This window comes from Synchiropus splendidus, chromosome 3, assembly GCF_027744825.2.
Source record: "Synchiropus splendidus isolate RoL2022-P1 chromosome 3, RoL_Sspl_1.0, whole genome shotgun sequence".
Lineage (NCBI taxonomy): Eukaryota > Metazoa > Chordata > Actinopteri > Syngnathiformes > Callionymidae > Synchiropus > Synchiropus splendidus.
The window spans coordinates 4,127,185-4,150,238 of record NC_071336.1 but is presented as its reverse complement, the minus strand read 5'-3'; the positions used below and the strand labels follow the sequence as shown (position 1 = coordinate 4,150,238).

Genomic DNA, 23,054 nt, shown 5'->3' with positions numbered 1-23,054 from the left:
TAATTACAAGAAAAAAGCTGAAATTATGATCAAGAAGTGTTTCATTGGATCACCAAAAAACATTGACACACAGTTGGGACGTCCCGTTGTACATGGCAGACAGTTCCGGAGCCTGTTTAAAAGGTGCTGGATCACCATTGCCAGTGGAAAAAAATTGATGTTATCAGTGTTTTGGGTTTCTGAAAAGGGCTGTATGGATAGTTTAATCAATCTAGATGTCATAATTGCCTAGGAAGAGACCCAGGTGCAGATGATTGCAGGCTGACAGAAGGCACGGACAACAAGATTAAATTAATAAATTTAATGCAAAAATCGCAATACAAACAATGAAGACAGGAACTGAAGGCATCAGAGTCAAAACACGAACTCGGATATACACAGAGGGACTGGGGAAAAATCTGTAACACAAGAGAGGTGAATCAATTTCAACCTACAAAAAGGGGAGAACACAAAAATGCTCGGATAATAACTCACAAGGGCCAAGCGCTATGTGGAGGAGAACCCTCAAACTCACACGCAAGAAAAATATACAACAATCATTAAATGAAAAGGTAAGTACAATAAGACTCACACGCGGACTGATTATTCAATTTGGAAGAGAAGAACTAAAGCGGAGCAAATAGGAGAAGAGAAGGAGAAGAGAAATTCAAGCGCACGCAACAGTCTAGAAAGCTCAGGAATTCAACAAGGAAGGTTAAGTCGCGGGAGAGTTACCAAATGACATGAAGTGACCATCTAGCATCCAGCAGTCTGGAACCCACGAGAAGATATCCACAGAGACGCTGATGACGGGATGAGTTCCAGCTGAGCTGCCATTAAGCTAGATGTGGTGAAGGAAACAGAAGCTACACGGGTTAACAAAATAAAAGCACGCGGAATAGACAAAGAATAAGAGCACAGAGTGTGGAACGTGACACTAGACTCAAAGTCCATCCACGAACAGCCAATGTTTGAAGAGTCCTTGTCATTAGAACAGCCGTTACATGTGTCACCGTGGCAACAAGTGAAACAAAATGGTGGTCACCGGAGTCATTCATGAATGTTTAAGCTAAAGTGAACACATTAAAAAAAGAATGGTTGAGTCAATGTTTTTCTTAAAAGAGAAAAAAAAAACACCTAAAGTACTTGAGTGCACCCTACAGAGGCTAAACAGACTTGTCTGGAACTAAAATGTAATATAAAAGACATATTGAGACATTGTTGAATTGCAAGCAAGTGTGGTGTTGCTCACACTGTACTCATCAAACAGCGTTCTTAGAATGGAATGCACTTAATCACCATTGTAATAATTTATTAAAGCAGCAGTGACGGACGCGAGTTGAACACTGTTAACATATGTGTAGGGGGTCTGGTGCAGCTGACCAGCCACAATCTAAAATGTGATCATTTCTGCTGCAATGCATGATTTAACTTTCACGCACGCTAGTCACAGTCAACTGATACGGCCCTATGATTTGAAGCTGTCATGGAACTGGCTGATTACTGAATTTACATGGGATATCGCTAGATTTGACTTAATGACACTGATAAAATGTTTTGTGAGAAAGAGGGACGTGTTTAGGGAAAATTCTGAGGCGGGAAGCTACTCTTAAAGGCAAGAGAGTCACTCCCCCAAGGAGTTGGTGGATGCTTGTATTTGTCCGCCTTTCAATGAAAGAGTGCATTCACCAGCAAAGTCAACTGATGAAAAAATGATTCCAGTAACAGCTCCATACAGGCTTAAAAACACACCTTACTTACTTACTCACCGTTCTTACAACCACAGCCAGGAGATGTTTATGTTTATTTTTTTTTTTTCAATGTCTGGCACAGCAGCACGTAGCAGCCCAGCAACACGTACGACAGTTACGGCAGCCAGTTGGCATCGGGTACCACAGTTACAGCAGCACAGTGTCCCAGCATCTCACTCTCACACAGCGATCTACCACTGCAGTCGTACCTATAACCCTCGAGTCGGCTTGAATGGCATTCAACTTACGTCCAATCTGACTTACTGGTTGGTCGGAACCCATCCCGGTCGTAAGTCGGATGTTACTTCTAGTGTCACCATGACACCGCCGCTGCTGCCGTACTGACCAACTGTTGAACTGTTCCGGTGAACACATTACCAGACCGCGCTGGCACACTGGCAGACGGGGACTGCATACTGTACATTGAGGAGTGCCGATGTACACACACAAGGATGAGTGACTATGTCGCTCGAAACTTCATACCGCTGACAAGAAAAGCGATCCAATAGGGAAAGAGAAAGTGCAAGTGATGGGTCGATCTGTCCAAAAAGCATTTCAAATAATAAACAGTTTTTGCAGTCTAACCATTCTCAGATAAAGTAGGCTGATGTTTTGACACACACACACTCACTCACTGGACCACTTCCAGAGGACTTCAGTTCCCACAAAGCGAGTTATTAAGTCATTATTCAAATTAAATCCCTGCAACAGTTGCCACTCGTTGGATTTCTGGTGTAGCAATGACATCTCTCTCTTGCCATGGTGAAGCTGAAGTTATAATTTTGCTTGCAACATTTATTCTTTATTTTGTTTTGGAACTCCATCCATTATTTATCAGTATTAAGTGTACAAGTGTAAATATACACTGACTATGACTGGAAAAGATGCAACCGGAACTGTATGTCTTTTATTCAATGTGAAAGGGTTTCTAATGAGAGGCTGCTTTCTATTTGTTTACATCCATGGTGTCATGGCCTCATTTTTGTGAATGTATCATGTACCTTGGGATGAACCTGATTAGCAGGTACATTAAAAACCAGAAATCCAGTAGGAGATGAGCCTGAATGCTCTTTAGGAAAATTCATCTGAAAGTTCTATTGATACCCGTCAGCTTGAAAGATGGTAGTTCACCTCTGGTGTCAGAATTATCTTTTTGGGCCAATAAGTTCTGAAATAGCTGCCTACTTTGGACCAAGCGTAAGCACTTTTTTACGAGTCATAGTTCCAAAATCACATTTAGTCTTCTCCAAAGTAATGGGTGTGACTACTCGTCCTTTAGCATGTTTTATACCTTTAGTCCTCCTGCTTATCTCCAATTTTGGTGTGACAACTGTAAGGAACTGCAGAGTTGCAGAGGTGTGCTGGTATGTTGCTCATATGTGTCGCGTTGATCTTTTGGGTTTCCAATTTTATGCTCTTAACATGTTTTGGAGCATTCTTTGCGAGGATATTCTAAAGAATGTTGGGTTGTTGGAGTCAACAAATGTTTACGTGATGAAATCATTATGGGCCACTCTTGTGTTGATGACGCTCTAAGTTACATTTACAACAGATGCAAAAAGTGTGATGACAGTAATTTGTGATTCATCATGAGTATTGCTGCAGTGTAATTAATCAGGATTAAAAAAAAAAACAAAGAATTGATTGACAACCCTAATATGTGTTGGTGATTCATACACTAAGGTCACAGCAGTGTATTAGTGATGACTGTGTGCAATACAAAAACACCTCAACTTGAGTTAAAGAAACCCTAATGTGATGCTGGATGATAAATGACTCAGATCGTTCAGCTATGAAGGTTAGAAAAAAACAGAGATTAATAGTTGTACTCCACAATGGTTTCCTCATAATGGCAGACATTAAAATGTTTGAAATGACAAATAAATTAATTATCAGAGGGGATTTATAGAAGAAGCAATCAGTGCGAGGCAAAGGATGTGGAGGCCATTTCTCATTGAGACAGAGTGTAACCACCTTTGCATTGGTGGATTCCCGTGCTTCTACCTCAACTTCTACAAGAATCTTTATCATCACAAGGCGGTGAAGAAAGGCCAACAACAGACAACAATTCACAAATGTTTCTGTGTGCCTGCATATTGATGCCAATTTAAGTGGGTAGTTCATCTTAAGTCTATTACAGTAAATCGGAATTAGCTGCCTGCACCAACTGTAGCACATCATCTCCTCTATTCATTAGTGAATACAATACCTGCTGAAGTGACTAATGGGCCCAATCCATCAGATTTTCATTTGCATTCAATCCATCTACTGAGTTGAACAAGTTCATATTAGGTTTTACCATTTTAAACTTGGTGATTCAAGCATCCAAGGAACATCCATGGAGCTGGTGTGGTGTGAGTTGAAGAGTCTGGTGTTCACACTATTGCTAACCCTGTTGAGCAGTCACAATTCTTTCTCCAATGTCCAAAGTTGAAAACTATAACGTCCTGGCCTCCTGTTTAAAAAAATGCTTGTATAATGTGAGGATTAAATGCATGATGATTCATCATTGAATGAATTCCTGTTAGTGTTGAAGATCTCTCAACTATTGCCTTTTTCACAAGGTAGCACTAAATCTCCAGGTTTGTGTGGATATATACATTTAAATTATTACACACACTGTCCATGACATTTATTGAAATAATGGGCCTCAATTCTCTCCTCCGCCTACTTCAGTCAGGTTGCCATTATTTGCGTTATTTGGTAGAGGATTCGGTTCTTCATTTGACTAGAATGTGCATTCGTGTTTTCACACACATAACATTTAAAATGATTCTGAGGTTTCCGTTCATTCACATACACTGGGTATTTTCTGGTAGCGTTGCCGCAGTTACTTTGGAAAAGTGATTTGTCTACTGATTACTCCATCAAAAAGTTGTTGATTTACACATTATTTTAATTTAAGTTATTCTCCTATGAATGAAAGAACATTTATAAATATTACGAGTTACTTTTCAAGTTACATTTTGCAGCTGTGGCAATTTTGAAGTTGTGTTTTTGAAACCAGGTAACCTAAGAACAAAGCTGAACGCCTGATGGATTTGTGCCTTGATGCCAATGCTAAACATATCAATCAGGACAGTCCCTGTCCACTAGAAGACACAAGTGTGCTGTACAAAGCCTCTGTCTCACATCTCCTGTTTGGCCACCTGGAGGCAGTACAAAGCAGCACTTGATCACTACAGTGACTCTACCGTCTCCACAGTTAAGGCAGGGCAATTTTTTTTTTTTTTTCACTTTCAAGGCAGAACAGAAAATCAGTACGGTTTCTTCCTCTCCCAAGCAGAAAGTCATCATGAAAAGTGGGGATGGCTTAATTTCATCATAAGTGTTGTTGACATGATCCATCCATGTGATTAAAGAAAAGGAAAATGTATATGGTATTTCAGTCTCCACTTACGACACATTTTGCGAGGCAGCCTTGTTGCCTTTCTCAAATCTGTCATTTTTGGCACATCCATGGACCCTCTGTGGTTAATTCGCAGGCACCAATTCAAAGTAGTGGCTACATTTTCAGCCAGAAGCACGCATAACTGTCCTCTCTCCTCTTTTGTCAGCGTCTTTGTCACTAGCAGCTTGGCACGTCAGCTGAAACTGTGACCTGCACAGGACATCATGTCCAAAGACACAGTAGAAGAAAGCAAATATAAATATTTTGCTTCCAGAAAATGACCAAAACAGTGACGCTTAGTGACTTGGAAAATATACTTAGTCTGATTACTGGGCTCGCAATAGTAGCGTGGTAGATTAGCTGGTACTGAAAACAAGTACATACTAAGTAACGCAGCATTCTCTACATCAGTAGCATCAGTCAGTTTTAATTATTTAAAATGAGCATTTTCTGGGCTGTGTTCGACATGTATGAGGTTATTAAAAATAGTAAAGAAATACAATGTCTGTGAAAATGCTATGGAGAACAGTTTACAGTGGGGTAAATTATGGACAGATTAACTGATCACAACATCTTCATCGTGGCATTTCACTTTGCAGAGAGATGTTACTGACCATGACTTCAGTTCTTTACTTTAATTATGTTTTCAAAATCCTACTGGGCTGTGGGCTGCTACATGAGATAAACGGTGTACTGTACTATTGTTCCTGTTAAAGTCAGTTATGTGTACATGCACATCCATTCAAGTCATTGAGAAGCTAACACTTTTTCAATCTATTGTCCTCATTTTCATTTTTCTCGTGACTTTGCATTGGCCTGGAGAAGTTAACTGCCTGAAATATAATTGATGGATGTATTTTAATCCCAGACATAAACTTTAAATTGCAATGATAAATTCATTATATAAAGCAGAATTGGACAAATCAGACTTTCATCACTTTGAAAAAGCTGGCATCTCTGGTACAGAAGGTGGTGGCATGTATCAACAATAGTGTTAGGGACACACTTTCCCCCATTGTGCTACTGCAGCCAGTGACCTGTGACAGCTTCTGTGAACAGATTATATCAATTCAAATACATCCAACAAATATGTGTGTGTTGTGGTCTGGGGGGATTTTTCCTGAAGTCTAACCTCAGCCCAAGGGTGAAAAGTCTTGTCTGCCTCAAAAAGAAAAGGGCCAGACTGAATCAAATTGCTGTGCAGTAACCAGAGAAGCTAAGTGAAAAAATGTGACTGGAAAGGTTTATGTTCGACATCAGCTTCAAACAGTGAGTAGCACCAGCTCTCTTGCCACGTTAGAATGGATTCCAAACCAGGCCATGTCCAAAGCAAACTAGTGGGCATTAACTGAATTTTAAGTCTTAAGTTTCCCATTTATTTTCAACAGCACAAGCAGTGAACCAACCCAACAGCAAACATGCAAAGAAATTACAAAAAAACTTGTGACTTTCTATAGCCACATGGAGTTGAGATAAAATAATATCAATAATAAAATTTTATTTAGGGTCAGTCACTCAGAGCCATGGCCATGGATTTAAAAAAATGATGAAGAGCGTTGAAGCAGGTTGGAGCAGGTGGAGATGAATATCATTTGTCATGCAATATGTGACAGTAGACTAGAAGCAAAAGTGAAGTTTAAGAGGATACTGGCATGGTGGACAAGTGGGCAGGGAACATGTTCGATTAAGAATTCTAGAAATAAGTACCAGGCAAAGATTCAATACAGAATTAAAAAAAGTGAAATTCCAGTACAGGAACACGTTTTCTCTTCATTTAAGTCAAAAACTATTATTTTCCCTGTTCAAAGCTACCGTTATCAACTAATAGCATGGCGTCTTATCCAGTGTTCAGTAAAATCACTGTAGATGTATGTCTGCAGCCACCTGTGTGGGTAAATTGTCATTGGGAGTCTTTTCACTGAGAGGCGGTACTCAGCACTTCTGCAGAAGGTGACTTCAGCATTTCTTGCCACCTCCACCTCATTTATAGTGTAGATCCATTGTGGAAAATACAGTTGAGCTGGAGAAAGAAGCACCTGCCCTTGTCTCATTTAGGCTCCCGGTGAGATTGCAGCTCTCAGCAAAGCGCTACATGGAGGAAGCGAAAATATATGCAATGCCACCCTTTTTATACGCTCAATTCCAGTACTCATGGTGAACTTGAAATATATTTGCGACAGCCAACAACATTGAAATCTTATTCACTCAATAGATTTATAGTACACAGAGGTGATTTTTAATCCCTGAAGGAAGCTATGAACATAGGAATTGTCAATACATGCTCTCTCCCATGGTGTAATATATTGACTTTATGAAAGTGGACTTCAGCGTCCTATACTGACACAGAAGGTAGCTTTCAGCGTTGCATGTAAGCATAAGAACTGACGGAAAATCACTATAACCAGCTCAAAACAGCAGGTTTTTCTGTCTTTGTTGGTATTAAAAAAGAGAAGTAAAAAAAAAAAAAAGTACCTTCTTATATCTTGTCATCACGTCTTCAAACACTGACAATGTCAATACGGATTTGTGCATGTGAAAACCTAAGTAAGTTTAGCTCATGTTAATCACCAGTCAAAATTAGGTAGTTCCATGAGTGGTTCTGAATTGATGCTCATTTAGCTTCTTCAAACAAGAGATACTCCTCACATTGGACTATGACGTGTATCCAAGAAGCATGTCATTGCTTTAAATGCACAGCATCACCTATCCGCACATAGTTCATGCAGGGACATAGAGTTGTTCAGAGAAGTTAAATAGTTCAGTCTGAAGTCACTCATTTGTACTAAAATATATTTATGAAAGATTTATCCACAGAAATGGGTTCCAATGCCAAGTACCCAAAAGCATTGTTGGAAGGCATCCATGAATGTTGTTCAGCTGTGTGCAGACGACGGCATCTTAGCCCTCTTTCCAGACTGATGTCGCCTCATGTAAATTTCATAAAGAAAGTTTTTCCTAAGCTGTGCCAGGTACGGGTGCAACAAGAAATGGTAATTAGCCTTTCTGCAGCTTGCAACGGGGAAGAAATTAAGGTGCAAATCCACTTGCAATATATATATATATATATATATATATATATATATATATATATATATTTGTCAAACAAAAGACAAAAAAGTTCATGGTCTAATTCAAGTTTACTTGATGGAAATCAGTAGACATCATTTTAAAGCAGAAAGGAAAATGCATTACGAATGGGAAAGTCTTTTAATCCCAACTATGTGTTAACTTGATTTTTTTAAGCCTCTGTGAAATCAACCCGTTTAAATAATTAATTATTTTGATTTACATTTAGTTTTCTTATTTACTTGATTATTCTGATATCTTTTTTTACTTCAGGGTTGTGTTCACAGTGTATCTTGAAGAGTGCTGAAGACTTGAACTGTTGCAAAGTTGTTAAAGTTCTACTAGAAGACTTGTTGAAGATGTAATAATAGTAATCGCTCATGCGTTGCTTGTTGTCCGTATTTGTTAACAGAAGACCAGCTGCCCCCTGGGTTCCCCACCATAGACATGGGGCCACAGCTAAAAGTGGTGGAGCGAACGCGGACTGCCACCATGCTCTGTGCTGCCAGTGGCAACCCCGACCCTGACATCACCTGGTTTAAGGACTTTCTGCCCGTCAACACCACTAACAATAATGGTCGGATCAAACAGCTCAGATCAGGTAGGTGTCCAAAATTGTGGCTTTTAATGACGGGGCCACTTTATTGTTGCTTCCCCTCCCTCTATTGCTTGTGTTTGCTCATGTTGTTCTTCTTTCCATAATTAAACCTCTTATTTGCTTTTTTTAGGTAATGGCATTGTTTCTACTATTACTTGTCTTCTATTTTGTAAATGCATCAATGTGTGCCGTGTGTGTGCATCGCCTTTCGTCTTTCTGTCAGTGTTGTTGTTTGTTTTAAATGATTTATATGCTCAAACAATGAGTCTAGATTGGATAGTGCAGGAGCCAGCAATGTATTCCTTTTTGTGTTTTTTTTTTACACGGGACATGTTTAACCTTGAAAAACCTAGTGTAATGCAGGGACATTCATTATCATTTTGAAGCATTATTCTTCATTTAAAAAGATGAACCGCTCCCAATTAATAGATAAAAAGCTTTGCAATCAATTGAAGTTTGTTGATGTTCATAAAAATTTTGCTGTTTTTACATCAAACATTGTTTTTCAACTAATGTCTCAATCGCAGGTCACCAGTCATAAACCAGCCCATAGATATGGCTATTAAATTACTGTCCCCTGTTTAGGATTGCTAAGGTGCAGGTTTGTTTTGTTTGACCGATTAGGCAGTCAAAGCTGTATGACCACTGATATTTGATCTCCTTTACTTGACCACATGTTGAGTCTTGTCTGTTTGTCACCGCTTTCTTGTTTGACTCATACTATTAAATTCTCACCACACTTTCTTTTCTCATTTTCTCTAACGAAAACTGTCCGATTGACTCTTGTTTTCCTTGCTAACATAGACTAAATAAAGACAAGTCTTGCTCACCAAGCTTACCAAAAGAGTGTAATTCTATACTTATGCTGTTTTTCTTCTCTCTATATTTTTAAATCAACAGAATCCTTTGGTAAGTTATTAGCTCTGAAGAACACATCACTTCCTCCACTAATTTCCATGACTTCAATAAATGTTAAAATGCATGGCATGCATTTTACTAACAGACAGTTGTTAGGACATGACTGGGGTACACACAGTTCTCCTTCAATCCACAGTGTCTTCACCCATCACCTGGACCTTTACGTAATAGCATACAGTTAAATCAAAAAAATGGTCAAATAAGTCTACCTTTATAAAGGGTTAATGCGATTCTCAAATCAGAAGCTCATTGTTCGTGAGCCAATGATGGAGTTCAAACTTTAATGTATTCAGGTTGTGTCTGATCTAACATAATGTTGATTTCTGGGGAATCTGCTGGTATCTTTTGCAGCAACGTAGATGTCACTGTATATCTTGTCGAGAGCCATGAGGGACGGTTTTCAACTCATATTTAGAAAAGAAAAAAAAGTTTATGCGCCCTTTACACAAATGTTGTCCCTCATGAAGTCTCATTTAGCATCATGTTAGCATCTGTTTTGTGAGTGGTAGTGGATTGAACTCCAATACAGGTTGTTGTGAAGACTGTGACAGGGAATGCTTGTTTTTTCTTGATTTTTGGAAGATTGTCAACAACATTATTATTTTTTGTTTTACTTTTATGTTGCTTCTTTCCCATTTGACTTGACAACAATGAGTCAAAATGTGCTACAATCACAAAGCTTTGATAAAGGTAGACTTATACTTGGAGTAGTTCATGACCTTACTCACAAGTGTACTCACTCACTGACCCTGCACTTACTCACTGACTCTCCTGTTTAACACCAATGTCACCAGTGTTTGAGGTGGGATACACATTTTAGGTATCTCAGCTGTTATGGAATTGCCCCTGTTGCCCCAATGAAAAGGTTTATCAGTGACCTATGGTGAAACCTGTGTTTTAAAGAACAGAAACATCACTTTATCTCTTTCCCATCTTTTCCCCAGAGTCTTTATTTACTGTAAAATCTGATTGATTCTTCTTCCAAAGCCCGCAGCCTCTATCTTCTCGTACTAATGTTTTTTCTTTCTAATCTTATTTGCATTCATATTATCCACCCAGGTGGTACACCAATAAGAGGTAAGAGTGCTGAACTGATGTTCACAGAATGAAAGTTAAACAAATTCATTCTTCCTGTGAAGCCATCTAATCAAACTTATCAACTCCACATTGTCATATGAAACCATACTCCATTTCATCCCCACACCCTTTCCCTCCCTTCTTCTCTGTCCTGTTTACACTTTAATTCCATCTGTTTTGGTCTATTCGTTTCCTTCTTTGTATTCTAGTTTTCATGAAACCGTTAAGCTCAGTTGTGATATGCTTCTTCTGGCTCAAATAAGCATATCAAATGAAGATTTTTCCCCCTCTTACTATCCTTTTTTTTAACACTCAGTTTTGTTTTCATTTTTGGCCATAGCAAATCATGTGTCGCTCTTTTTTGTCCAACTAAAACAACCGAGCATTTTTCCCCTTAGCTGTTCTTGTTCAGCACTAAAAATACGCACAGCTGCTGTGGAATCAGGCAGACATGCTGAAGACAACGTTGTTTCTCTTCTGCTTTTTTTTTAAATCCTGCAAAATAAATCCTTCTATTTTGACTCTATTTCTTCTACTTGCTTTCCTCTCCTGTATCTCTGCAAAAAAAAGCCCAAACAACCACTTTTTTGATAAAGTTTCTTCGGTGCTTTTTTTCTCTTTCACCTATTTTTCTTTTCTTGGGGTTGGCATCTACTTTACTTTTTGACTTTTTTTTTTCTTCAGGGTTTGAGGAATGCAAACAGTAGTCTGGCGAGGACCCAATGGCTCATTTTTGCCGGGTGACATGGAGCCGGAGAGTTGTTGATGCGCACAAATCAATTTTTCCCTGATCATGTGACACCACACTGCTGATCCCATTGGTGGATTTTTATGGGTGTCTTTTGCAGCAGTGGTTGGTTTTCTTCTTGTTGGCCGAGGCCACCATTTTGAATTTTGTCTTCTAATACCAATGCATTTTATTTTTCAGCTAAGGGTTGTCTGAAGGTTGTAAGTTGTGCTGACGTACACATCTTGCTCAGATTTGCATGATGACACTTTTGTTCCAGAAGGTTTTAATGTTGGTTTTGCTTCAAAATATCTTTACTTAAATTGCCCCACCCCCAAAATGAATAAATTAGCTGCAATTGTATTTTTTTCTATTTCAATTTTCTATTTCTTTCATCTTTAAGAACTATATAATGATCTATGATTGAATATGTCATTTTAAGTGTATTTACTTTAATTGTTCTTCCTTGTTATGCTGCTTTCTTATACTGTAAAACTTTTTGTTTAATCCATGTCTCCCTGAAGCAGTATCACTCATTCCCATAATGACCAGTGCAGTGACATCTTGCATTTTGAGAATCTGTCCTCAAGCGATAGATGAAATTTTTGGACAACAGATGTGTTTAATTTTTTTCTGTGTTTAAGAGTTTTGAATTTAATAAGTGGCTTTTGTCACACATTGTGTGTTTTGTTGTAGTGTTCCAGTGAAAGATGATAGATGTTTATATCAAGTACAAGTAATGAAGTTGTCTTTTACTTCTTTACATGTCTGTATCTAGTCCACTTCAACATACTAAAACCTAGTAATTTACAACCATCATTAACACGGACTGGTCCTCGCTGAGGTGTGAATCTGTCCATGCCAGTCAATATGATAAGTCAAAGTTTTTTTCACACACGAATGGTCATAAAACTCATGAAGGCCAACATGAGCCAATATAATAGTGTTGTGCATTAGATCATGTATCGCTTGATTTTTTTTCCCAGTTATAAAAAAAACAAAAAAACAAAAAACAAGTTGTGTTATTGCGTTGTTCAAAATAATTAGCTTGTGTTTTTAAGTAAAATAAGACACATTAACATAATACTGCTTATTTACTGTATAGAGGAGGACACATTTCAGAACTTTCTTAAGATAATTATGAAATTATAAATTTTACTTCATAATAAATATGATTCATGGAAGAAAAAAGGAACTCACATGAAGAGCGTCCGTATTGACATGCTGGGAGAGTTTAAACTTACGAATTCAGTCGCTAAATGGCAAAGTTAATCTAGTTGTTCGTCTCATGTTGATGTCAACATTTCTTTACAATTGTATTTGTATTTTTACATGAATGTGTGCAACAGCTTTTTAATCATACATTTTGCACTGCATGGTCTGCTATTCCCTACCAGGAGCCCTCCAGATCGAACAAAGTGAAGAGTCAGACCAGGGCAAGTACGAGTGCGTTGCGACCAACAACGATGGGACACGCTACTCTGCTCCAGCCAATCTCTATGTCAGAGGTAAGAAAACCGAATAGAACCAAAAACAATGTGACATTTGTTGAAAGGAAAAGCGAGCTGTGAGACACTTGTAAGTATATTTCATTTGTTCTTGCCCTTGACTCACCTGCACTAATTTGTACCTATAACTGAAGTGTTTGCATTATTCTATACTTTTTCCTGACACGTCTGCTGGGCAGTGGATCCTCCTGGTGGAGATGGAGTATCACTAAACTATGCCCTTTCTCTCCTAATTGATTGCTGGGAAGCGCGCTAATGGCATTATCACCTTTTATAAATCCCATCTGAAACACCACTTCAGGTTTCTTTGCAATTAGGGGGCAAACAAATTTTATTTCAGATCATCCGGTCAGACAATGGGTGCAACTTGTGCAATGTGTAGATTCTCACAACAGCACACAATACTTACGCTATAAATTTAAGAAAATGTGTACACTGGCGACTCAGGGTATAAAACAATGTTGCACACAATTTTGCAGAATAAAAAATGACGAAACCTGGTTGATTTTTATGCTGATGCTGGCTAGTCAAACCAAATATACTTTTGGGATGTACTAATTTTCCAAATTTGTCTCGGATTATAAGTCTTAAATTTGTGTTTAAATGGATACCAGATTTAGACATAGAAATTTGGGCTTTGTAGTGTGTTCTCAAAGTGTACTAAGATTTTAAGTAAAGCAGGCCATGAGGAGTCAGGACTTCACTCCGTTATTTTTAATTTTGCGGTTGAATATCCCCTTTTCAGCTGTCAATAACTTGCTGAGTGGACAGTTCCATGTCCTTGTGATCTAAGCTTGAGTCTCTCCCAGCTTGCCCTGCAGCAAACCATCTAAGTGATTTGAAAAGGCATGTCTCCAGCACTTTGATCACATTTTCGGTTGTCCTAGGCCAACAAAAATATTCATAGTATTAGCCACCTGAGCTGGAAAGACATGACACATGACAAAACACATGGTCTCCAATGCCACTGTAACCTCTTGCCCATCAAATTGTTTCCTGAGCTCCATCGATACCTGAAACATATATATTTTTTTACTCTCTCTGCTTTCCCCTGATCTTCTCCGTCCCTGACTTTATATATTCTGCATCATTTTCCCTTCGTCCAATCAGAGCTTCGAGAAGGTTGGTGTTTTACATTATTAATACGAGAGAACCAAAATTACATTCCAATGTTATTGTTGTGATTTTTTTTTTTTTTTTTTCACATTTTCATTCCACTTCTGTTAATGTCGCTCAAATATATCGGGTGTAATTGTCTGTGCTTTGAACATGCATTGCACTGCTGTCCAGCTGTGGTGCATGTTTACAGCCTTCAAGAGGATTCATGTGAGAGATAGTTACATCAACTAAGAGTCTCTTTGCATATTCTCCCTCTATCCTTCAGCAATTCCTCCCAAAGTTTTGACCCATTAACTAAATTTCATAGAAAATAGAAAAATATACCGTAGAGTGTTGGTTCCCCATGGTGTGTGGATCAACAGGAACCTTGAGCAATGAACCAATGTCAAAGCTGTCTTTCACAATGGCTCTTTCAAAAAAAAAAAAAAGTTACATCATAGACACTTTGTGTTCATGGAAATGATCTCATGCCCTTTAATCCAGTGGACCACATCTTTGTGTGTCTCTGTTTTCCTTTGAGGTTGATTGAAATGTAGTTGTTTGATTGAGAATTTGGTCAAAACTGACATACTCCTGGGCACACTGTACTTTGACAGTCTTGTCTAGACTTGACAAATGTAATGACATTTAATCGGGCAGGTTAGCATCATATATGTTGGGATCATGATCCAATTGGTATTGAGTGCAAGGGGCTTTTCACACTACAGGTTCTGTCTCAGGTGGGTCTGAGTCCGATTCGCTGCCTGCTGTGTAGCCTTGCGCTTCGGTCTTCTCAGCTGGCGGCGCAAAATAGTTTGTGATCCACGATGCAGCACGTCTCAAGGAAGTTGTCATCAGCCGCGCGACAACCCATTTACCACCACCGGCTTAACCACCTTATTTATCTGTCACTTCTGTCATGGGAACGGGGAGCGACTGTCTCGTGTTGAGGACATGAGCTGGACCCAAGTGTGAGTGGTGAAAGTTACAGCGAGGCAGGAGCAAGTTAGAAATAATATTTAACAAACAACAAAAACAACAGAAAAGCGTGACCGAACCGGGAGAAACTAAGCAAAAGCTGAATGTACAAATGAACCGAGAATAAACTACAAAAGAGAACCGGAAACTGGGAGAAACAAAACACTAAACTCAGGCACCAGCGTCTAAGACAAAGTAATCAAAAACAAAGCTAGCTAGCACACAGAACGAGAGACCGAACAACAGAGAGCCAATTTACAGCAGGGAACAAAGAGTCCAAAATCACAGGAACTAAAGGAGCAATCACCGGGAACTAGAGGAATAATCACAGGGAACTAGAGGAGCAATCACAGGGGAACAAAAGGAGTCGAACACAGGAACTACAGGAGAACTCACAGGGAGACGATCTGGCACACGGTGCTGGAGTCCAGGTGTCTTTGTACGTGGGTGATCAAGGGTTGATTGGCTCCAGCCGTGTGCCACACAAACAGGAAGGGAGGCGGGAGAAACCAAACATGACTCTAGGGACAAAATAAAAGCAGGATCATGACTTCTTAACATTATGAGTCATCCTTACCTCAGATTTGATCTGATGACGGAGCTCCGCCATGGCTGTAACAGAATGTGGCATTTCACAGCCAAAACGAAACATTAAAGAGTGTTGTCATGTTTATTCTACAAGGAAATAGGGCAAACATGCTGCGTAATACGGAACGTCTTGATTGATCCATGCTGCTCTCACAACACGTTGAACAAAGCGGGAGATATTACTGACGATCGAGAAGGTTTTAATCAGTGAAGTTCAGACCCCGACGTCAGAAATGATCAATGAATAGTCTGGTGATCTTCAGTAACTTGTGGAAAATCAGAGTCTTTCCTCTTCGCTGTCCTCATGCAGACAGCTGCGCTGCAGCGAGACCACAGCAGTGAAAATAGTAACTATAAATAATATCAGATGATTATTAGCCTAATAACGGCGAAAACATGTGAGTTGTCAAACATCCGCACACATCGCGAGTCCTTGGACCGCTGCCCTGTGCTGCGCTCCGGAGCGTAATTCTCCTGCAGCTCCCAGCTGCACACCTCAGTATTCTGGGAGTTTGACAAGTTGTTTTTGAACGATGTTGTGCGCCCAAACAGTGATCAGACCCTTTACTGTCTGGCATTTATCATATTTGTGTGGAATCGCGCTGTACACATAGTTTCGAGCATGTAGCGCTGAGTCGCCTGAGGTGAGAAGCTCACCACCCGCTGAGAGTTTCCCGAGACGAGGCGCAGCTCTCCAGCGGGGATCAGGTCCAGGGCCAAAACCTGACTCACTTGTGCTCACATCTCGGACTTCTGAGCCGAAAGAGCTTTATCTCGAGACAGAACCCGTAGTGTGAAAGCACCCTAAGAAAGACTATAATCATGGCCCAATGTATGTGGCATGCGCAACAGAAACATTAAATGGCATATGGAATGGCATTTGTCTTTTGACTTTTTCTGGAAATTATTTAAATGTATCTTCAAATTATATAGTTCGTTCAGTGAAAATGTGTCTTCATCCTTTGCCATTCAAGGTTCTGTTCTAAACCATTTTACCATGAATCATTGTTTTACACCAATTTGTTCATCAGAAGAATGTTAGATTGTTAGATTCCATCTGCAACTCATAAACAGCATGTATACCTAATAAACAGATACAAACCTAGCACAGCACAAGTCATGTACCTATATAATAAGTACCTTCACTCACTCTATCTCATCCAAACTGAAAAAAATGAGCAAGTAGCGCAAAAGGAGGACCAATTGAAATGTACTATATACTTCGACAGCTTTCACAATGTCTCCCATCATCTTAACACACACACCAGGGAGTATTCATCTTGACTCTTAGGCTCTCTGTACATATCTTTATCCGTTATGTGCTTTGTGCATGGTGCTTGTGATTAAGTGAACTCATTCTCAGATTAAATATATCCATCAAACATCATTTTAGACTGCTTTTTCTTTATTTTTTTAATTCCTTGACCGTAAATTTAATAGACTCCTGCTTTTCCTTCAGTCCGCCGCGTCCCCCCACGATTCTCCATCCCACCGACAGACAATGAAATCATGCCGGGAGGCAGCGTCAACATCACATGTGTGGCGGTAGGTTCGCCCATGCCGTATGTGAAGTGGATGCTTGGTGCCGAGGACCTGACACCGGAGGATGACATGCCCATCGGGCGGAATGTTTTGGAGCTTACGGACGTTCGTCAGTCAGCCAACTACACATGTGTGGCCATGTCCACACTGGGGGTGATAGAAGCAGTGGCACAGATCACAGTTAAAGGTAAACTAATATACAGAGCAATATTGTCATGACAACTTTGACTGCTGTCTACAGCAACACGTTCTCACTGGAGGTCATATGTTGACGTTTGGTCAGAACAGCTCTAAGTCACAATGTGACTACCATGTGAGACTGCGGGATGGCGTTATGGGCGTTTCCATAGGTTCGCTGAGACCGGCCTCAGCTGCAGGGCAGACCAATAAACACGGACGAAAACAGCTGAAGCACATTAATGGGCCTGTAATTTCATCAGCTGCACATTCAGAACATTGCTGAGTTAGGTTTCATCATTTTCAGTCACAATATAGACCCTGTTTTGTTCAGAAGTAATATTATGTATTCTCATGCATTTTTAAGCCAATACATGGAAATCAAAGACCTTTCTACGGTGTAGATGCCACCACTACCCCTGCAGCAAGCTAGACCTGTGTGTCTTATGTATGTACAATATATTTTGTCTTCAAAATAGTGGACGCGGCTCAACATTGCCAAACACCTCTTGTATTGCAAGGGCTTTCCACACGTGCAAACACATTGTGTTTGCTTTGGAGCAGACATAACCAAGATATTAGTAGAATATAACAGTCTGACAGCCTGCTCCCCTAAAGCATAGTTTAGATGACATGTGAGGGAAACTGCTGCCTGTTATCTTTGCTGCTGTGAGGAGAATTAAAGCAATAAATTGAGCTTATAAATTATTCAAGTAATAAACTGTTTGAAAGCAAAGATTCATTCCAGCCATTTGACTCTGTTTTCCCAGTGTTTCAACTAATTCGTGCAATATATCCCCCCACCTGCTTTTTAGTTTAGGTGGCGAAGTTTCTCAACATTGATCTTTTATTTCTCCATGCTTTTCTACAGCTTTGCCCAAAGCCCCCGGCATCCCTGTAGTGACAGAGCGCACTGCCACCAGCATCACTTTGACGTGGGACTCTGGAAACCCGGAACCTGTTTCTTATTACATCATCCAACACAAGTCCAAGTACTCAGACGACTTGTACAAGGAGATTGACGGTGTGGCCACCACTCGTTACAGTGTCGGCGGCCTCAGCCCTTACTCGGACTATGAGTTTCGCATTCTGGCTGTCAACAATATCGGGAGAGGGCCGTCTAGTGAGAGCGTTGAGGCCAAAACAGCTGAACAAGCGCCCAGTACTGCACCGAGGCAGGTCCGCGGACACATGATGAGCACTACCACGGCTGTGATCCACTGGGACGAACCAGAGGAGGCCAACGGTCAGATTATGGGCTACAGAGTCTACTACACCATGGAGCCGACCCAGCATGTTAACCTCTGGGAGAAGCAGATCGTTCGTGGCTCCAACTTTGTCACCATCCAGGGCCTGATCCCTAATAAAACCTACAACATCAAGGTGTTGGCTTACACATCAGTGGGTGATGGGCCCCTCTCACCAGATCTTCAAATCATTGCAAAAACTGGAGGTGAGTTAATAGTGATGCTAGGTTTTGAGAAACATGCTATTCTGATTGTTTGTGTGCTTCTGCTACAGTTCCATCTCAACCAACTGACTTTAGAGGAGAAGCCAAATCAGAAACCAGTATTTTGCTGTCGTGGGTTGCCCCAGCACAGACAGGCCAAGAAAATCAAATCACTGGTTATGAACTAATGTACAGGAAGAGAGATGACAAGGATGAAGTGAGTCTTATCTGCATGCTTACAGAGATTATTTAATATCCTCTACATACATGCTTTCAATGTTCAGAAAACACCTTTGGTTTGATCACACAATTAATATATTTAGGCCAATTATTATTTATTTACTTCCTCTTCATTAAATGTACTGACTACATTACCACACATCTTTTGACAGAAACATGTCAGTTTTGAACCCACAACCACCTACTTTCTGAAGGACTTGAAGCCATTTACCACCTACACTTTTCGACTGGCTGCCCGAAGCAAACATGGGGTTGGAGCATATACCAATGAGGTCTCTGCAGAGACGCCGCAAACACGTAAGTTTCTTCTTACATCCGATTGTTCTTACTTTTATTTGCATTCCAAATATGAAGCTGGTTGCCATATAATCACCTCAAAAGGCAATGCACTTGAAAATAAAGTACATTGTTAACTTTACCAAATGTTAGCTGGAATCTGCAGTCATATCATTACTCAAATAATTATTCAATCAGAAACTATTGATTGGATCATTCCAATGCCTTGTCTCTTGATTCTGCATGCAAAGGAAAATAGGAAACCTTTATTGACCTTGCACTACAGGACTTTTTCAGTGTCAAACATTTTATTTTATTTTACTATTCCTGTGCATTAATACCAGTCATAGTCAATCCTCCTGCAATTTTGGCCTTGACAGAACTAAAGCTGTTGCTCTTGTTCATCTGCTAATTCATAAACATGTGCAATGTAGATTGCTTGACATTACCAAGCCACCATGAACACTTACTCATACAGACAGTGTACTATGTTGAACACTAGAGACAAACAGTCCAGACTAGAAGAAGCACCAAAATGACAATTCTTGGCTGAAACAAAAAAAAAAATGTGGCTACCTGCAACTGAAATGAACATGTCATTTATTAACACAATAGTCAAAGTCAAAGCCATGAACAACACGGCTTTGACTTTGACACACACACAATAAATAAATTCAGAAAACACAAAAATAAATGAATAAATAAATAAAACCCCAAAGATGCAAGGACTCAAGACATTTTTTTCAATGCTCTGTGCTGGTTTTCTGCAACCGTGTTTTCTCATCCATAATGAGCTTGATAATGCAGGTCAATAGGAGTCGACTTTTGACATTCAGAAGGCCTGAATAGATCTCAGTGAAACGTGTCTTGACAGACTCAAAATAGAGTGCGCTTGTAATTGAACAGAACAGCACTAAACCATGAATATATGCATACATACATCGTCAGTTGACCACTGTTAAATCCTGTTGAGTGTTGCGGGGACTGATGAAGCCCATCCATCTGGAAAATGTATTAAGTATTATGAAACCCAACCCATCAAGTTGATTTTAAAAACTGGTACATAATTTTGAGTCCACGCTTTGAACCCATTTTGCGTGGCTCTCTTTTTCGCTTTCTTCAATCTGTCATTTCTGCGCATATTTGGATCAAATCTTTGAATACTGTCCTCTGCAACTGACTAGAATTCAAAGTAGTTACTGTATCTTCAACTTCTCTCACGCAACTCTGTCACTGGCAGCTTGACACGTGTGATGCTGCTATGCTGAAAGTGTGATTCATGTATGGTCTTGCATAAAGACTGAATAGAATCAAGCAACTATAAATTATTAAATAATTTGTTCAATGAAATGACAAAAATAGTTTCACACAGTGACTTGGATAAGTTACGTCAATCTGAATAATGGGGTGGAAGTATTGCATCAGATTATTCATCATTGAAAAAAAAGGGTCATGTAAAGAGTGATGTGTTACGTCACTTTCAATTTCAGCAGTACAAATCTTACATACCACTCGTAGTTAGTCTTTCTGAGACATACCTCCATTCCTGAGACCAGTTGGCTGTATCTTGAAGCCAGAAATTTTCAGCTACCTCATTTTTGGTGCATCCCTAGTCCTGATGCATCCATGTGCCTACTATTCACTCAAAAAATAAAGTTGACAATCCATTGAATTAGTGGGTAGGAGAACATTATACTATTTTCATTTCTTTGCTTGTTTAGTCTAAGTCTTTCAGTTTTTTTGTTTTTTTTATTACTTCCTTAAAAAAGAAGTTTAAGAACATTTATTTTATGTTATATTTGTATTTTATGTTATATTTTTGTAACTTTACAGAAATATCAATGCAGTTTATATGAACAAAATAAAATTTGACAGTTTCTTCTCATTGCTAAATGTGACCTGAAAAAGTCTTGGTGGTGCTATGAAGACATTGGAAAAATTAGCTTTCTTTGTCATCACTTCCCTTTACCAAATTGCGACCACGTAGATAACAGAGGAATGACATTAGGAAGCTCAAGCCAGTGTCTTCTGTGACCTCACATTCATGAACCGCTCTACAATTTGATTACATTTGCTCGTGAAAAGAGTACAATAAAGAATATGAAATCTAGGCTCATGAATCTGAGGTTGTCAAGTCAGGCAGAAAGAAGGTAGGTATCTGAAGAAAGCACCCTTGGTAATGGGTCGAGTACTAACTATCAGCAGTGCATGCCAACATTATCAGTCTAATAAAAGAGTCATGGCTCCCTGGGAAGTTATTTGTTGTATAATCAGGCTTTTACCACAAACCAACAGGCTTCGGAAAGGTTGGTGACAAACTCAATATTTTCTATATTGAAATTGCCTCAATGTCAACCTTTAAATATTTGGATTGATGGTAACTGCTTTCAAATTTCTCTTTAAAAATTTGTATCCTGTATGTATAAACTTGTTTGAATTTAGAAATATGTGCCCTTGGTTAATTCATGTGGGTTTTAAAAAGTTTCAATTGTAAGGCAGGTTTTGTAATGTTTGATCCCGATATCCCATCCAACATCTGTGTGAATGTTCTTCATTTGAGTTCAGTTGTGTTAATTTAAGTTCAAACATCAAGTACACACCGTCCATACTTCATTGTGCTGTGTCCTCATGTTTTGTTTCATTTTCCCCATTTTTTTTTTTCTGTTGGTCACTAAAACTGTCCCCACAACAACAACAAAATCTGAACGAAATGAATGGCTCGCCAAATACAAAACACGCGTCAAACAATTCAACCATCCAGACCCCTCCGGACCCCCACAGGAGGTGAGGTGCTTTAGTCCCAGCTCTACCAGTCTGCTGGTAAGTTGGCAGCCACCGACCATGGAAGTCCAAAATGGGTTAATTACCAAATATACCATCCAATACGTTGCCACTGAAGGAGAGGATGTCACCACTCATCAAATCGCCAGTGTCCCACCAGAAAGCTCACAGTACCTTTTGGAGAACTTGGAAAAGTGGACAGAGTACCACGTGACAGTCACAGCTCACACAGAAGTTGGAGCCGGACCAGAGAGTCTGCCGCTGTTGGTCCGCACGGAGGAGGATGGTATGTGCTCGAACCAGCTGCAAATGAAATCCCTTTTCTTAATTGACAATGAACAGCCTCGGCTAAATCTACAACCTTTCCTGCTGTGTAACTCCTCCTTCTGATGAGACGGTGTTGGAGTTTTTTTTTTTTTTTTTTTTTTTTTTTTTTGAGATTGCACTTTTTTGCTGATTATTTCAACACATGGTATGGCTTTTAACAGCTGCAGCATCATCTAATCCCTACTGTCCTGCCTGCCTTTTTTCACATTTCTCTGCTGATGTTTTTTAATAGTTCATGCAAGAGAAATTTGTTATCTACGAACTTCGCAATGTTTTGGACAGTGGGGATGGTGAGGGGGTCACAGGTCTGTATTTTTTCTCTCAACATGCTTTTATCCATTTTCCCCTCCTGTTTCTCAGCCAAACGCATTTACATGCTTCAAGAATCTGAAGCACTTGAAGCTCAACTTTGGCTTTTTTACCATGATCTAAGAGGAGGTCAGCTATCAGACCTGTTTTTTTTTTTTTTTTTTTGCTTTTTTTGCTTTTTTTTTTTCCTGTTGTTGTCCCCTCCCCACTTACCATTGTTGAAATATTTCTGTGCTCAATGCAGTTTACTGCAATTTTGTGACATTTTTTTTA

The 23,054-nt window shown here is 39.5% G+C and overlaps 1 protein-coding gene across 44 annotated transcripts in view; it reads left to right on the top strand.

Annotated features, from left to right (window-relative positions):
• Positions 1 to 23,054, top strand: part of LOC128755624 (receptor-type tyrosine-protein phosphatase delta-like) — a 330,651-nt gene that overhangs the window by 264,517 nt on the left and 43,080 nt on the right. For 19 of the 44 annotated variants that reach the window (XM_053859413.1, XM_053859410.1, XM_053859408.1 and 16 more), the window contains 9 exons: positions 8,600 to 8,788; positions 10,763 to 10,780; positions 12,905 to 13,015; positions 14,126 to 14,137; positions 17,139 to 17,408; positions 18,270 to 18,851; positions 18,920 to 19,065; positions 19,241 to 19,385; positions 22,126 to 22,431. In XM_053859413.1, the coding sequence (XP_053715388.1) occupies positions 8,600 to 8,788; positions 10,763 to 10,780; positions 12,905 to 13,015; positions 14,126 to 14,137; positions 17,139 to 17,408; positions 18,270 to 18,851; positions 18,920 to 19,065; positions 19,241 to 19,385; positions 22,126 to 22,431 (1,779 nt within the window). The remainder of the gene's footprint in view (positions 1 to 8,599; positions 8,789 to 10,762; positions 10,781 to 12,904; positions 13,016 to 14,125; positions 14,138 to 17,138; positions 17,409 to 18,269; positions 18,852 to 18,919; positions 19,066 to 19,240; positions 19,386 to 22,125; positions 22,432 to 23,054) is intronic. The other 25 variants (XM_053859441.1, XM_053859442.1, XM_053859438.1 and 22 more) reach the window with 7 other exon arrangements.